Source organism: Cynocephalus volans, chromosome 1 (assembly GCF_027409185.1).
Source record: "Cynocephalus volans isolate mCynVol1 chromosome 1, mCynVol1.pri, whole genome shotgun sequence".
Classification (NCBI taxonomy): Eukaryota; Metazoa; Chordata; class Mammalia; order Dermoptera; family Cynocephalidae; genus Cynocephalus; species Cynocephalus volans.
In genome coordinates, this window is record NC_084460.1 from 130,757,265 (window position 1) to 130,775,248 (window position 17,984).

Below are 17,984 nucleotides of genomic sequence, written 5' to 3' on the forward strand. Positions count from 1 at the left end.
CGGCCCCAGCCTCCGGGATCCTGGCTGCATCCACAGCAGCCCTGGCGCCGTGTTCCCTGTTTCAAGACTCACTTTTGCAGCTAAGAATCAGTTCTTTTCCTGCTCCACACTTCAAAGCTGTTGCCTGTAAATGAGGCAGCCTCTCCTGCCGGGGGCAAAGTGGCGTTGAGCCCCCACGACCGGCCAGCAGCAGCAGTCCTCCCTTAAGAGATGGCCAGAGAAAGGTCCACAAGTTTCCCGGCTGCCTGAGGCCCAGTGGCCACCTTTTCCACCTCAGCTACTCCGCGCCAGCCGCCGCAGCCGCCGCCATCTTGAAACTCCATAAGTGATACTCTAGATCTAAGTTCTTAAGCTTTATCATATTCTTTCTGCCTGAACAAGTTCCTTTAACATTTCCTTTAGGATAGGTCTGCTGGGAGTGAATTCCCTCAGTTTTTATTTGTCTGAGCAGGTCTTTATTTCTCTTTCACTTTTGAAAGAAATTTTTGCTGGATATAGAATTCTGGGTTGACAGTTTTTTCTCTCTTTAAAGATGTTACTCTATTGTCTTCTTACTTGCCTGGTTTCTAGCAGAAAAGAAGTCTGCTATAACTCTTGTCTTTGTTCCTTTGTAGGTGTCTTATTCTGCTCAGTCTGCCATAACAAAATATGGTAGACTAGGTGGCTTCAACAACTGAAGTTTGTTTTTTCAGAGTTCTGGAGACTGTAAAGGCCAAGATTGGGATACCAGTTTTGATAAAGGCTCTCTTTCTGGCTTGCAGACAGCCTCCTTCTCTCACTGTGTCCTCACATGACCTTTCCTCAGGGCACATGCATGAAGAAAGAGAGAGCACGTGCGAGCTTTCTGGTATCTCTTCTTATAAGGACATTAATTCTATCCAATTAGGGCCCTGCCCTTAGGACCACATTTAACCTTGCAGAAATTTCCCCTTATCCTTGAGGGATATGTTCCAAGACCCACAGTGGATGCCTGAAACTATGGAGAGCACCAAACCCTATACGTACTATGTTTTTTTCTATATATACATACCTATAATAAAGTTTAATTTATAAATTATGCACAGAGATTAACAACAATGACTAATAAGAAAATAAAACAGTCATTACAATATACTGTAATAAGTTATATGAATGTGGCCTCTCTCTTTCTGTTTCTCTCAAAATATTATACTGTACTCAACCTTCTTCTTGTGGTGATGTGAGATGATAAAATGCCTACTACGAGATGAAGTGAGGTGAATGACATTGGAATTGTGACCTGGCATTAGGTTACTACTGACTTTCTATATTCCTTACTCTGTGTAACCATCCCTTGCTTGCAGTAAATAGCTTGATGTCATTTGTTTTAGGGGACCCCTTACTGAAGTCTTTGTGTAGGTTCAATGCTTTCTGGTGCACCATGTTGCCATCAGTTGGAACATGTTTTCTTTTTTTTTTTTTTTTTTTGTCGTTTTTTCGTGACCGGCACTCAGCCAGTGAGTGCACCAGTCAGTCCTATATAGGATCCGAACCCGCAGCGGGAGTGTCGCTGCACTGCCAGCGCAGCACTCTACCAACTGCGCCACGGGCTCGGCCCGGAACATGTTTTCTATTCATGTCTTCCACCTGCAAATTTAATGCTGCTTCCTCTTAACTAAACGCTTATCATGCACCGTGGCTGTAACTTTTATAGTTTGAAATGCAACAGCAAAACTAGCCCAAATTTCTTTTTCCTTCTTCATTATTTCACGGATAGAAGATTCATTCTTACTATAGATCTTGGCAACCTCAGGATATGATTTTTTTCTTTCCTTATTAAGTTGAGAACTTTCACATTTTCACTTAAAGGAAGCAATTTGTGGCTTCTGTTTGGCATATTCAAATTGTCAGCATCACTACTCTTGCACTTTGGGGCCATTATTAAGTAAAATAAGGGTTACTTGAACACAAGCACTGTGCTACTGGGGAAGTCTATCTGATGACCTAGATGGCTACTAAGTGACTAACAGGGAGCATATATAGGGTGGATATGCTGGACAAAGGGATGATTCACATACTAGGCAGGACAGAGCAGGACAGCACAAGATTTCATCATTCTAAGAATGTCATGCAGTTTCAAAACTTAGGAATTATTTACTTCTGGAATTTTCCATTTAATATTTTTGGGCTGTGATTGACCACAGGGAACTGAAAATGCAGAAAGCAAAACTGTGGATAAGGGGGGACTACTGTGATTCCTTTCTTAGTGGCCCAAGCTCAAATACAGCCATATTGGGGGTCAAGACTTCAACATATGAATTTTAGAGGGACACAAACATTTAGTCCATAACATTAGGTAATGTGGGACCCCCTGCCCCCAGCTTCCTTCAAGATTTTTTTTCTTTGTTTTTGGTTTCAGCAGTGCAAATATAAAATATCTAGGTATGGTATGTTTGTCAGTTGGTTTGCTTATCTTGCTTGGTGGTCTTAAGCTCATTAGATATATATGGTTTTGTGTTTTGTCACTGATTTTGGAATATATTTGCCCATTATTTATTTAAATATTTCAACTGTCCCTCTCTTTCTGGGATTCCAGTTATGCCAGTGTTACATTGTTTCACATTGTCCCACAGCTCTCAGATACCCTCTTGTGCTTTTCACCTTTTTCTTTTTCGCCTTTCAGTTTGTGTAATTTCCATTGCTGTATCTTCAAGTTACCTGATTCTTCTCTCAGTTGTTTAGTGACCTTTGAAGGTCTTCATTTCTGTTACGATGTGGTTTTGATTTCTAGTATTTTTACTTTGAATCTTTCTTATAGTTTCCATGTCTCTGCTGTAATCATCTATCTGATCTTGAATGATGTCTATCTTTTCCATTAGAGCCTCTAACATCATTATTAAAAGTTATTTAAAGTTCCCTCTCTGATAGTTGCAACATCTCTGTCATATCTGAGTCTTGTTCTGATTATTGCTTTATCTTTTTAGACTTTATGTCTTGTCTTTTGGTATGTCTTGAATTTTTTTGGCTGAAAGCTAGACATGTTGTTGAGGGCAACAGAAAATGAGATAAATAGGCCTTTAGTATGGAGATTTATGTTAATCTAACAAGGAATTGGACTATGTTTGAAGTTCATTCTTGCTATGGGCAACATATGAGTTCCTCTAAGGACTTTGTTTTTGTCTCCTCTTTAGGTTTTGGGTCTTCCCTTTGTGCTGCTCCGCAGAGAGAATCTGTCTTCACAGTTTTTCCAGCTGTAATCCACTATTATTATTGGGGGCTTGTACTGGACAGGATTCCCCAAGTCCCCTTCCCCCAGCTGTAGTGCCATTCCACCAGTGCCCTCAGGTGGTGCCACTGCAGATGAAGCCTTTGGTTTCCTAAAGGAGAATGGTCTAGGCAGATTTTGCAGTTGCTGTTCTTCCTCTCCCCGAGCCAGAATCATGGTGGGATCTTTCTCTGGTTTCTCCCTGATCCTTTCTGTGAGAGGCCGGCATGTTCTTAGAGGAAAAGCCTGAAGGAGGGTAGTAACCACCCCCATAACGGTGATGTCCAGGAGCTTCGCTCTTTTCGAGCTGGCCCACTCTTAGACTCCAGCAATTAACCAAATTTTCTAGTTTAATTTTCCTACTGGTTCGTATGGTGTCTGGTGGCTTCTGCCTCAGGTAAGCAAATGCTGGGGTCCTGTGTTTCCGTGAAGGTGCCTGTCTCTCCAAATTTGGGGATGGCTTCAGATCTCTGATCATTTCGCAAAAAGTCACTAATTTGTAGTCAGTCCAGCTTTTTTACTGTTGGAAGTAAAATGCTTATCAAGATCAAGAGTGATGAAAAATACATTTCCAGCCAAGAGATTGTTTTATTTCTCTCACTATATCAAGCCCAGAACTTTCCTTTTCAGGAACTTCAGTCCACAGAAATAGACGAAAAGATTTTGTCTCATAGTTGCCATTTAGTTGGTCAACTGCAGCTGTCTAAATTGAGATAGATGGATGCATTTACACACTGGCTGTGCTTTCAACCTTGAGAGCAGCTTCAGATCTAAAATGCACACATATGGCAATTGTCTTCTTTTCCTTCTGGGCAAAAATGCTTTGCCCAGTGAGCTTCTCCACCATTTATCATGTAGTCTTATTCCTTTTAATGCATCATATTGTGCACAGGCAGTTCTTTACTTCCTTATATACTTTATTATAGCCGTTCCCAATAAGCATCCTCCAAAGTCATAGCAATGTTATGGGATCAAAAACACAATGGCACTTCTGAACCAGCAACTGTTGTGACTTTTCAGAATCAGTTGCATCCTGGATGTAACTAATGGAAATCTGTTTCATCTCTTCTAGTTGGGCAATTTTTGTTCATTGAATTTATCAGCAAATTGTCCAACAGAGATACCCTATTTTCTAGTTATATAGATGAGCAACCCTAGTGTCGATATGATAGAGAAGGTCTCTGGGCAATCGCATATATTTCTTTGGATAGAAAACATAAGCCCAATTATGTTTGGTTGGGTCCTGTGACACCAGTTTTAGGATAAAGGAAGTGGAAGAATTCCTCAGGGATAAGCCCATGACAAACTTGTCCTCTGTACTCAGGAAGAGATGCTACAGGGGCAAGACATGGCTACAGCTTAGAGTCCCTAACACTAAGGGAGAGCCTGTCAAGTGCAGCAGTTAAGATGGTCACTCATCAGTCACACACAATAACCTTCTGAAAATAAAAATCTAGCCTCCGCTTAACATCCCATTGCTCTATTTTTATTAAATGCTTACTTTCTAGTAATATTTATCAAGCAATAACTTTAGTGACTGTATAAATATGGTTTTGATTGATGGACAGTTGAAGTTTGAAGTTGAAAACATGATTTTATCAGAGAAAACCAGGCAATATTTGAAGTCCTCCATAATTGCTTAACAAGCATCTTTGCGCATCGAACAGATACTTGTAAAGCATCTACTACGTTCTAGTCATTGTACTAGGTGTTAGAATAGAGCAATGAAGATGAGACAACAGCCCTGTCCTCAAAAAGCTAATATGCTAGTTGGAGGAAAAAGGTGATAAACTAGTTAACTAAGGAAGTAGGAGGAAGAGGCATAATGGAGGAAGTAAGACCTCTCTAAGGAGGTCATATTTGAGTGCTGCATGCTGAGGAGGTCTCCCCAGTGTCTACTCGAGGTTATTAACTGTGAGATGCCTATTAGGCATGCAAATGAGCATGTCAAATATGCAGTTGGGTACAGAAGCCTGGACATCAAGACTGTAGTAAGAAATCAAGTAAAAAAAACATGTCAATGTTTTGAATGCTTTGGAAAAAGCTAAAATCAACTTGGGAAATTGACTGGATAGAAAAGAGATGATAGTCCAGGACCAAGTCCTGGGATATATGAATAATTATTCTGAGGATGAGGAACTAGTGAGGTAGAAGGAAACCCAGGAGAGTTTAGAATTAAAATGCTAAGAGAAAAAAGTGTTTCTGTCAGGGGAGTGGTGGTGGTGGTTAACCCGGCTAAATGCTGCTGAGCTGCGTTAAAAGGAGATGGACAAATGACTCTTTGATCTGGGAACATGGAGTTCACTCATGACCTGGACAGGAGGGCTTTTAGTGGCACACTGGCAAGGGGGTGGCGGGCACATTCCAGTGGGCTTAGGAGAGAGTATGTGAGGAAATAGAGACCATGAATATAGATAGGGGTCACATGGGATCAAAGAAGGACTTTTTTGTTGGTGATTGATTTTGGGTTTTGTTTGTTTTTTAAAAGATGGGAGAGACCAGCACGTTTCCATACTTATAGGAATGTTCTGATAGTGAGGGAGAAATCCATGATGCAAGAGATCAAAGGGTACAAAGTACAGCAGTGGGTAAGCAGGAATACTTTCCAGAGCACAATGGAAGGGTAGCTTATAATGACTGCAAGGCAGAGTTTGGGGGCAGTGCTGACTGCCCTGTACTTTCTTTTGGGGGGGGGCAGCTGGCCAGTACAGGGACCTGAACCCTTGACCTTGATGTTATAACACCACCCTCTAACCACCTGAGCTAACCAGCCAGCCTGCCCTGTACTTTTCTTCACATAGGTGTAATTCCCAGTCTTTCTCTGAAAGCATAGTGGCTTCTATAGATACACATTTAAATGAGTCTTATTTTTTGTATGTCATTTTTAATTATGTAAGACATAATTTAAATCAGAGAGAAACCCAGATTTTGTATCCCTTTTTAGCCTGAGTGAACTACATGCTCTGTGAAACACTAACTGCATAGATCCCCAATATAAGTGCTGTATCAAAACACACAGCATCCTACCTTGTAATGCTCACAGAAAATCATGGATAGAGGTGCTAATATAGACATTTTATGTGCAAGGAAATGGAAAATTTGCTTATGTTAATGAAATACAACCAACTCTATCAAGGAATCCTTAATTGAGGGAGGAAATACACATTAGAATTAAATTGCCGTGTAAAAATACAAAATTTTGATCAAGCTGAACTCTTAATAAATGTTTTTCTTTATATTTTTCCACAGAAATGAAGAATTTTAAAAATTCTATTTTCCCCACAGTCCATCTGAAAATGTTTGTTTGTTTGTTTGAGCCTAGAACACATACTGTAGAGTTATAATTCCAGGAGGATATTTACACCATAACTTACGAGGGTACTTCAAAAAGTTCGTGGAGAGATTCATATCATCTTTTAATTCTATTTTTCCATGAACTTTTTGAAGTACCCTCATATGTGTGCATGTGAGCAGGTTCTTTTGGCCGATGAGGGCTTCTCCAAAGGGCTGTTGTCTGGGTTAGATTTCTGTCTGCATCGCGCAGCTGCCGCCTGGATGCTACAGTGATATTTCAGTGGATGTGAAAATGGTCAGTTTCTGTTTTCCTCGCCACTTAACGCTCAGCTTTCTCTTACTACTCGTAAGAAAATTGCTGTAAATAATTTTTATTTCTGGCCATTCCATTCAACAAATATCTCAAGTGCCTGGAATAAAGATTATTAAGGTTATTTTGGTTTATGCTTTAGAGAATATGGACATTTCATTTTTAGGAACTTATACAGAAATAGGTAGTTTGCACTGGAAGGTCAGAGTGATTCTCCTTTCCATGTTAGAAATGTTCCAGTGCTCTCTTCAATTTTTTTCTCACAGAACACTCATCAGGCACATTAAGTAGCTTGCCAAAATCAGCCAGTTCACCATTGCCCTCTTCCTGTTGTGAAATTGTAGGAAGTAAAAAAAAAAAAAAAAAACCGTATTAAATTCAACGTTTTTGTATTTATACTGCAAAGATGACGACTGTGAAGGCGTTCTGCAGTCTTGGCTTTTGCGCATGTCTTTCATAGCAGGTGTCGCTCGCTACCACTCACCACTTCCAGGTAGATTTTTTTCTGTCACCTTTATTATAGGCTATTTTCATTAAAAAAGAAAAAAAGAGATGATGATATCTGTAGGGTAGACCATTAAGTTTCTGTCATCTTTCTCAGGCATACTCCTCAGGGGTGCAAGTCTCCTTTGAGGGCCATGGGGTATCTTTTCTCAGTGCATCACCAGGGAGAGTTCATCTTTCTCCTTCTCAGAGGAGGGAAGGCTACTTAATGATGAGCAAATACTTTTAAGTTACTTCTGGACTTATTGTTCATCACTTAAAGAAAAACAGCTTAGTAGTAACAATATTCTTCTAGACTTTTAGTAGCATATCTTTACATTTGAAGAGGGTTATTTGTATGTAAATCTGTAAGCCACAATTTAAATGAAGGGGCTGCATTGCTGGGTTTTACATAATAATGAGGAAAAAATCCCGATTGCTCTCCGATCTAGATGTTTTACTTTTTAGAACTTGGTGAGAGGTAAGTTATTTCTGTGAACAATACCGAATAAACCCAAGCATATTCATAGCCCAGATTCTTGTAGGGTTCATGACCAACTTTTCCTGACTCTCTTGGCAGGATTGTTTCCTTTTTTTTTTTTTTTTTTTTACGTTCCAGAGCTATATTTATCATGATTATACACTGTTTAGTGGTTACATCTTCAAAATAAATTCATTAGCTTTTAGTTGAAATGAAATTCATTAATTTTTGGTAATGGCATTTTTATTTCTTTATTTTTTCCAGAAAGAACTAGAGAAGCAGAAGAGAATTAAGAGGAACCAGCAACTGGAAGAAATAGCCAAAGAACATTATAAAAGGGTCTTGATAAGAAAAAAAGGTCTGGAGCCTTGGAAGAGATTGAGAATGCAAAACAAGCAAAACATCCAGGTCAGTGTCACACTGTTATGCCCACATTAGAAAATGGACTTTTAAAAATAGGATGAATACCCAATTAGGCTTTCAGGGGAGTTTAGTATTTTGAAAGCCAGAAAGGTAAGTGAACTGAGTATATTTCTTTGTTTTGATAAGACTTTAGATTTGGTCTTCTAAGGTAGAGAAAGGCTTTTGTAATTGAACAGGTTGGAAAAAACTAGAGTAAATTTTTGATTACATATCTCTAAGATGAACAGAGGCTTCTCTCAATTTTAGCAGAGCTTAAGAAAGGGAAAAGTTATTACCATTAAGTATATTAGTCAAGTTTCTGCTTTAATAAAGTTGTACAATAAACAACCCCCAAATATCAGTGGCTTACAACTCAAGTATTTATTTCTCACTCACGTGTCTCTGGGCCAGTGTGGATTGGGTTCAGGTCTCTCTCCAAGCCTCTCATTCTGGTTCCAACAGCTAATTAGGGCATGCTTTTCACCTGGCAACTGTCAGAGGTACAAATGGCCAGACCAAATTATGTAAACTTATATGAAACCTCTGCTTGTATCATATCCACTAACAATTCATTAGCCAAAGCAAATCACACGGCCCAGCTCAAGATCATTGGGAGGAGAAGGAGGCTCCATCTACTCCATTGGGGGGCACTGGAAAATCACATTGCAAAGGGTGTGTGGACGTATAATTCTATTATAGAGAATAGTAATCTACTCTACCGCCCAGAGATATATGAAATCAAACACTTGATATTTCTGGAATTTCTCTAGCAAATGTATCCAGTGCGTAGAACAGGGAATTCAAGTAAGTAATCATGAAGTTCAAAATAGATAAAATGTTATCTTGCCTTTTGACTTCCAGACTAGGATGAGTCAGGCAAAAGTGTCAGGTACCATAGAGACCTCCTGTGATGGTCATTTTAGCTAATAAGTATGATTGCCAAGAGATTTGCTTGAATTAATAAGATTTACAGTGCTGGATGGCTAGACAAGGCTTAGAAATTACATCATTGTCTGGAGAGGACTAAGGGAGAAAGGTTTTCCCCTCCTGCCTCTTAAAAGAATATAACTTATTTTTAAAATCTATAAGCTCTTGAGTTGTGTGTTTATTTTAATGGAATGATACTCTGAGCTTTTTAAGTTGGTAAGACATTAAATTATTCATCACGTTATTTTTCTATCACATAGTTTTGTGGCTCATTGATAATGTCTAAATTTCAATGCTGGTGACAGCTCATCCTACGAAAGTAGCTGAAAGTATTGGCATTTCCTCAATTAGACAATGGTTAAGTACATAATAAAGACAGGTTTGTTATGGAGTTGCTATCCAGACTCCAGGAGAGCAAACCAAGAATGTTGCCAGCCACCCACTCCCAAACTCAGTGGAAGTGAAGTGATGGCTCTCTCTAGTTGTTTATCCCATTTCTATTACCAGCCGGTCACTGTGGTCTCCAGGGAGTCAGCATTGAAAGGCCATGCAAAATGTGATGCTGTAACCTCCATATAGCAGGGTCAGTAGTCAGAGCTTTAGGACAGGCTGTGTGCACCTTCAGATTATTCTTCTCTAATAATTGCCTAAATGTGGTTTACAGCATCATTTGCCAAGGTAGGTGTTTCCTTAAATGATTTAAAACTTAAGGAATAATTTCCTTTTCTCATTTAAAAAATTGTCCAGGTGGCAGAAGAACATCACTCTTTGGCCCTACAGAGGAAATGCCTGCTGACTTGGTTCCAGCATAGTCGAGAAAGTCTGGCTGGGAAGACAGCCCAGGCTGATCAATTTTATTCCCAAATATTGCTCAGGAGAGTTTTCCGGAGCTGGCTACAGGTAAGGCCATATGGAAGGGCACTTTAAATACACTGCTCAATCCTACATAAGAAAACTAAATAGAATCCAGAGTGTCCATGGTCTTTATGTTTTTTCAAGAACAATAGTCAATCCAATTCATTGCTTTGAAATGAATTTGAAAATGTCAGATCAATTTTTTCTTAGTATAAAATCTTAAGCACATATTCCTTTTCACACAGAGTATGTGTGTATAAGCTGTAATGTATCATTACATTAGCTTTTGTTCTTAACTCATTTGTTTCTTGCCTCATAGTGCTCAAGTGATTTTATTAGAAACCTACCCTTCAATATTATAACTGTTTCTACCACTCTGGTTCTGTTATTATTTTTATAATACATTATAGAGGATATTATCTTGGCTGCCATGTTATCCTTTCCTCTTTATGCCCCTAGTGTGCTTCGTTCCTTTGTTTTGTTTGTTTCTGTTCTCTTGTTTGTACCGTTTATTTGCTGTAGTTCTTTGTCTACTGGTATTATTTGTCTCACTTCTGTTCTGTCCTCATCCCCAGTACCAGACTAATCTAGAGGAAGAAGTAAGAAAACTTTGTGTACATTTTCTTCAGAAGAAGATTTTCGAGGTCTGGCTTAATGTGGTCAGAGAGGCAAAGGTGGATTCTCAGAACAAGCGTGAGATTGCGGCGGAGCATAGTGACAGGTGAGGTTTTGATCTCTAAGGAAATTCACTCACTGACTTCACAATTGCTCGGCAATACATTCTATTCCTGGAATGTGTCTGAAAAGATGAGGTGCAGGCTAGGAGAGCAGGGCACTCAGGGACAAGGGGGTCCCAGCTCATTCACTGACTATGTGGGTAAAGGCAAGATAGTAAACCCCGCGGGGGTCCAGGCTCCCTGTCTTTATGATGAGGAGGAGGCAGAGATCTGCCCTTTCTACCTTACAGAGAATAAAATGATGTGAAATACATAAAACACACTGAAGCAAATGTGCTATATTCTTTATGAGTCATACAGTTTTATTTTTTTAAGTTCAATTTCTTCTTTTAACATTTATTGTAAAATATAACACAAATATAGAAAAGTGCTTAAATCATACAAATACAGCTTTAATGAATTACTATAAGTAGACACCCATGTCACCACCACTGAGGGCAAGAAGTAGAACATTGCTGTCCCATGGGCTCCTTCCTATCACAGGTCCTTCCTGAAGGTAAACTACTCTCCTGACATTTACAATGAGCACCTCCTTGTCTGTGTTTTTACTTTTACCTCCTAAGTATATAGCCTTCAATGCTACAGTTTAATTTTGCCTGGCTTGGAACTTTATATGTTTGGAATCATACTGTATGCCATACTAATATTTAAAATAGTTATGTCTTATTTAATCAGTGTCTGGGAAATAAAACATTCCATATATAAGTAACCTTTTTCTTTTCTAATTTTAAGCATTTTGGACAGAAATGTTCAAATTTCATTATGCAGTTCCCTTTAAGAGTAAAAAAATAATCTGCCCTTTTTGGGGGATTTGGTATGATTCCTTATGAGCATCAGTTAATGTGCTGGGTGTATTCACTGACGTCTCCGAGTTCTGAGGTGTGAAGACTGCTGTGTCAGTGTATACGTGCCCCTTTCTCAATGTCCTCGATTCATTTTTGGTTTCTTTGTTTTCATTTGTGTGTGTGTGCATATGTGTGTGTATCTGTTCTTAATACTAGTTTTCCTGTCTTGTTGCCACTAGGGTGTCTACCTCCAGCAAAACCTGCCCATCCTTGTCTAATTTACAGACACTGGAAGTTAATGGGCTGGAAAATAAATAAGCAAATTGATTATAATTTTGTCTAAAATAAGTAAATAGGCAATGAGTAAGGGTATTCAGAAGACTAGTCTTTGAATAAAATGCTTAAGTTTTAGAGTTTGAAGTTTAGGACTCAATATCTGTGTGACCTTGGACAAATAATTCAACCTTTCGATTCTTTCCTCTTGCTCTTTTATAAAATGAGAATAATAACAGAATCTGTCTTATGGGGTTGTCATGAAGAGTAAACAAGGTAACATAGTAACTCACTTAATGCACTGTTTGGCCCAAAATAATAGCTAATATTTTTTTAGTTTAGTGTCATTGTGAATATATTATAATTAAACATCCTTTTTGCCTGCCTTTGTTTTCTTTCTGTTTCTCAGCTGCCATATACAAGCTGAGAGATTGATTTGGGGCTTTCATATAAACCATCTAAACTGATGGCACTGTAACCCAGGCACGGGGGGCAGATGTCATGATTTCCATTTTCAGGCAAGGAAACAAGCCACACGCAGGCAGGTGAATTGCCCAAAGCATACAAATAACAAATGGCAGCTCCTTGGACTCCCAAACATTCTCTTCTTCCTGCATTAGTGTTCCTCCTCATTTTTGTAATTCACACTCAACTTGTAAACTATAAAATATAATAGTAAGATAGTGATCTATTCAGGGTTTGAAGTTATGAAATCAGTATAGGAACCCATGCAATCAGAAAAAAATAAATTCTCAGTCAGTGTCGTCTTCATATAAAAGCACTGCCGTGACTTCATCTCTTCCCACTTTGCTGCCTGATCCCCGTGTCCCAGCCCCACTGGTTTCTTGTAACTTACGTTCCTCAGACAAACGAAGCTCATTTCTGCTTCAGAGCTGCCACATGTCCTCATCTGCTCATCATTCAGCTCTTTGCTCACTTGTCACCTCCCTGACCACTCTGCCTCCATCACTGTCTGTCTGTTAGCCTGCCCTGTTTCCTTTACAGCACTTAAGACTCTCTGAAAGTATGTAATTTGCTGTGTCCATGTTTCTTGCCTGTCCCTCCCCACAGAGTGGAAGCAGCACATCTTGCTCACTACTACATGCTCGGGGCATGAAAGTGTTTGGTATAGAGGTACACAGTAAATATTTGGTGAATGGATAGATGAATTTTATTGTGGGGGTGACACTAGTATTTAAAGTCACAGGTCTTTTAAAAGGAACTTTAACATTAAAAAATTGATATTTAAAACTCTTATTCAATTTTATATGAATGAAAGACTACTGTATAGAAGAGCTGTGGGTGAAAGGGAAGGAAGGAGAGAAGTCTATTGGTCTTAGGCGTGATCTTTAAATTGTAATAACATTGAGAAAGGTGATTCCTAATAAGAACATGAAGTTTAATTTTACATATCTGTATCACTTCTAGATAATTTTATAAGTCTGGCATTTATACCCTTGGTAACAGATGTCACCAGTCCTTAGTCTCTTGTTATCAGCATTTATTTTGCAGTTCTGTAGTCAGAGCTCAGCTATGCATTTGTTCAGTTCTTCTCAGCTGAATTAATACTTCTCATATTTCTAATATTGCCTTGTTACTGTGGTTCTCAACCACAGAACCAGCATGAAGTAGGTAGTAATAAGTCAAAGACCTACTCCCCAGAAAATGCACATATGTACATCACATACAACTTACACAAAATGTCAAAGAGTTTGTGGACCCCAGGTTAAGAACCCTTACTTGGGTGACTTAAATCATACTTATTACATAATACACCCACGTGTAATTTATGAAGACATATTTGGTAGGCATAAAAAATACCTAAAATATGGTCCATGGCTCTTATAATTAGTAGAAAACATAATAGATTAGATAGATAGATAGATAGATAGATAGATAGATAGATAGATAGATAGATAGATAGATAGATAGAGATAGGCTATTCAGATCCCAAACGACCTGACTGGTTAGCTCACTTAGAGACTGATGTTGATAACAACAAGGTCATGGGTTCAGATCCTCAAACCGGCCAGCTGCCTCCCCCCGCCAAAAAAGAGTGGAAGATAGAGTCAAGGACTGGTTGTGGGACATATAGCTAGTATGGCAAGCTGTAAATGGTGGACTGAATGGATGAAAGAAGAAAGCAATGAAGCTGGTCCTCTCATTGGAGAGTCTTTTTTTTTTTTAAAGTAATGCCTCTACCAACAAAAACCAACATTATCAAAAACATCAAACAACCAACAGCCATAAATTAATGAGCAAGTGCATTCTAGGGCTTCATTAGATGGGTAAGAGGCCAGAACAAGTACCATCTCTGCTTCTTGTTGTAAGAATATAAATGTAACTACTCTGTACCTTGATTTCAACAACATGACTCCACTCACAGTTCCCACCATACCATGCAGTTCTTGCCTCTCTGCCTTGAATCCAAGACATAGCCTCTTCTAGGTAGCCTTTTCTCTGCCAGACAAAAATTCAGTTCAGACATCATCTATTCAAAACCTCCCGATTCTCCTCACCACCAGACCACAAGCCCTGTGCTCTCCACCACTGCCCCTTCTCACCGTATCAAACCATCTGTTCACCAGTGTCACTCCCTCTGTGCACAGAGACCATCTGGCTTCCCCCACACTCCTAGTGTTCAGCTGGATAGGCGCTAATGAATCCTAAAAGGCCATTGCACGCTTCCCTAAGACAGCAGAGACACTCAGCTTCAACAAGCAACCCTCCAGAACTGTATTTCCAGAACTTGATGTTAGGATTTTTTTTTAACTGAAATTCAAGACTTCTTTTTTGTTATTGTTGAAGGTGAGGTTACCAGTAGGCTCTTTAAATGTATGTCTAAGCACTGGTGCCTCAATACCAGTAACTGTGGCACGTTCTGTATGTAATTTTTTAGCATCTTTGCCTTGAGTGTGTGGCTCCTGGAGCCCCTGCCGATATCACCGGTCCTGGGTTGGGCACAATATACAGGCTGAGATCAGATCAGCTGGGGAGTGTTTCTCATAGCCTGTATTATCAGAAGCCATTGGAGGCTCTGCTCAAATGTTACCTTCTCAGAGCGTTTCGCTGACCACCCAATCGAAAATAGAACTACCTGTCGGTCACTCTCGTACCCTCTTCTTGCTTTATTTTCTTCGTAGCATTTCATACTGTCTGGATACCATTTGTGATTTCCACACTTTTTATATAATGTCTTATTTACATAGGAGTTATTTTTACAAAGTTTTTAATGTATTTCAGATGGAAGTCAGCTTTTCCTTATTATTTCATTTTTTCCCCCCTCTTTATTAAAGGAGGATTCTCTGGATCACATTTCAGACATGGAAGAAGTTTACCAAATTTATGAAAGAGGAAAAAGTAAAGGAAGAAAGGCGAGAGCAACTCCGTAGGAAGGTAGCCGAAATTCTTCCAGACTTCCAGATGCTAGCACCATGGTGACTAGTAGTTGTATGGGCAATTGGACACTCGGCCCTTGAGAAGTCTGGTGTGCCAGTGAGCATGACTAGCGCAGTGCTGAGGACGGAATCTTGACTGGGCCATGACGTGTGTTACTGCCACCCACCCACACACAAACCTGAGTTATTTTCTGTGAGCTACTTCTTGGATCAAAGGAATTCTGAGAATTTGTACTTTCTTCTTTGACCTCTGGATTGCTAGTTCATTCACTACAGCACTTATCACAGTGGGATCATCCAAAGGAACGGTCTAGAGCTCCACTGTTTACATGTATCCTATGTATTTTTAGCATAGTAAACTTTAAAAAAGACAAGTGTTTGCCTGCCTGAGCCTGTGAAGAAAAATGTGTCCTTACAGCTTAATGTGAGCTGTTGATAAATGTAACATTAAACAGAAATAAAAAGTAGTGAGTACCTAGAAAAGGAGGCATAGCTGGTCGGTCTTCTATACCTTAGCATCAGTGCCACACATTCCAGACCCCATCCTTTTTGACCACCCCTGATGGCAAACCATGTATCAAAATGTACTCTACACACTACTGCAGGGAAAGCTTATCCTGATTTCAGAGAAACTGGGGCACCAAAGATACTTCTCTTCAGTGCACCTTGATAAGCATGAAAGAAATCCCAAACACTAATAACTCTATCAAAGACAGTCCAGCAACATATTCAAATATCTCTTCATGCTCCCTACTGCAACTTCTAAGTAATACACATGATTTGTCTTCTAGTCTTTAGCTCAGTTTGAACTAGATGGTGAAATATTTATCTTGAATACAAAGGATGTTTGAAGCTTTAAGGTGATAAAGATTGATAAATTGCTCTCTTCTGTGAATTGTCTTAGAGAATTACCTGTTAGAAAAAAATGTTTTTTCATTACAAAATGCATGTTATAACAAATTCAAGTAATCCATAAATGCACCAGTAAAATGAGGAAGTCCCTTGCAGCTTTGAGGCAACTGCTATTTGGTATACTGAAAGTCTGAGTTGGTAAAATAAAATTGTGGTTTTTCAAGTGAATATTCCTGTTGTTGTCTGATACTTCCTAGAAGTAGTATCTAGCTACATCACCTGCAAAATGACACATCCTTTCTTATCCTTTATCCTTTTTTCATGGAATATGTATGATTAAGATATGTCAAAACACCCTGAATTGACCTTCCTTTATTTCTTCTACAACATCCCTGTCCCTACCACATCCTTTAATATGATTATACTTGTCATCTAAATACTCGAGTGTTATTTTTAAAACTAATAGGCACTAAAGAAAATGGCAGCAAAAGTAATTCATACTTAATCTCTTTCCATCTAAATCACAATATGTTTATACTTAACTATAGCACAGTTACAGAATATAGGCCGATATTAGCATCCGGAAACCAAATACCAACTTTATTTGACTGCCAAGCCTATAGATAAGGAAGGATGAATTCTTTGAATAAACATGCCAGGGTCCTAAATAAATCTCATAACTCTTAGGTTTTCTTTCTTAAGCTTTGTTTTTTGAGGGGGAGGGGGGAATGCTGCTAAAATGATTTTTTAAAAAAATTTATCGATATACAATGTAGTTCATTTTCATGTCCCTTTACCAATTCTCACCTCAAGCATCAACTAGAAACTGAGTCTTCGGCAGCTCATCATCTGATCGGGACAGCTAGACTTTTTTACCTACTTATAAAACCTTCTAAAGAGATATAGGAAAATAATTTTGATGCTGTTTCTTGCTGGACTATCATGAAGATAGGATTTGAAATGTTACTACTAACATAAATGCCCAAATAAGCAGTATCCCTGACCTACAAAACTGGAAAAATAACCACCAGGAAAATGAGTTTAGGGGTAGGGACAGGTCCGTAAGATGGGGACATCTAGTTAGCCAAAGAGGCAGCATAGCGTAATGCAGGGGTTTCTGCAAAGAGAGTTCAGGAGACACACCAAGAAACACCCACTATTTTCCTTAAAGAAAGCACTTTATTTTCCATTTAAACAACTTGGTCTCAGGACACTATTTTACATAAATGGCAGTAATATGTAAAATTCCATTTAAAAGGCCTTGTATCTTAGTCTGAGGTGGTAAGAGGATATAAATACAAGTATAAAAACAGTGCAAAATGTTTAGCCCATAGCCTCCAGAGTTGGCTTCAGAAATCCCCTTTAAAGTTGCTGGGCCAGTTACATTAAATATTAAATTTAACATTAAATAAATATTCCTGGGTTTCCTTTAGTCTAACATCAGACCCAGAAATGTAATCAAATGGAAATGCTCAAAAGCCCTTACTACTCAAACCATCAAATCACCCAGACCACAGGATCACAACGAGTTGAGATACAGGCTATTCTATGACATGGCATCTAGTCAGTGGCTCCATCTGAAGAAACACAGAATTTTAGTTGCATCAGTAACCGGAATAGACTAGGCCTGGTTTTAAAGCTTTGCCTTGTAAGTGTGAGTTTCTAGAGATGATAGGTGCCATCAGGAAGGCTAGAGTTCTAAGTCACAACTCAGAGAGTCACAGGCTCTGAGAAAATTGTCTCCATTAAAACATTCAGCCTTTGGCCTCTGCTGATACCACAGTGAAACACTTAGTGCCAGCTGAAGTGTGGTGTCCATTAGCAACAGAATTAAATTTAGCTGATTCTGCAAAAAGTTTATATTAATCACAGCAAACATCCACAAGAACATACTGAATTTTACTCGGTATTAAGTTTAGCAGGGCTTTCATTCTCCCTGCATCGCCTTTGCAGTGTTAATAGAA

The 17,984-nt window shown here is 39.0% G+C and overlaps 1 protein-coding gene and 1 pseudogene across 1 annotated transcript in view; one reads left to right on the forward strand and one right to left on the reverse strand.

Moving 5' to 3' along the window:
- Positions 1–15,219, forward strand: part of CCDC191 (coiled-coil domain containing 191) — an 89,189-nt gene extending 73,970 nt beyond the window's left edge. The window contains exons 14-17 of the mRNA XM_063111353.1: positions 8,056–8,199; positions 9,868–10,020; positions 10,551–10,696; positions 15,067–15,219. Coding sequence (XP_062967423.1) covers positions 8,056–8,199; positions 9,868–10,020; positions 10,551–10,696; positions 15,067–15,211 — 588 coding nt within the window. The 3' untranslated portion in view covers positions 15,212–15,219. The remainder of the gene's footprint in view (positions 1–8,055; positions 8,200–9,867; positions 10,021–10,550; positions 10,697–15,066) is intronic.
- On the reverse strand, positions 3,905–7,276 carry LOC134386938 (ATP synthase F(0) complex subunit B1, mitochondrial-like; annotated as a pseudogene).
- Positions 15,220–17,984: the final 2,765 nt, after the last annotated feature.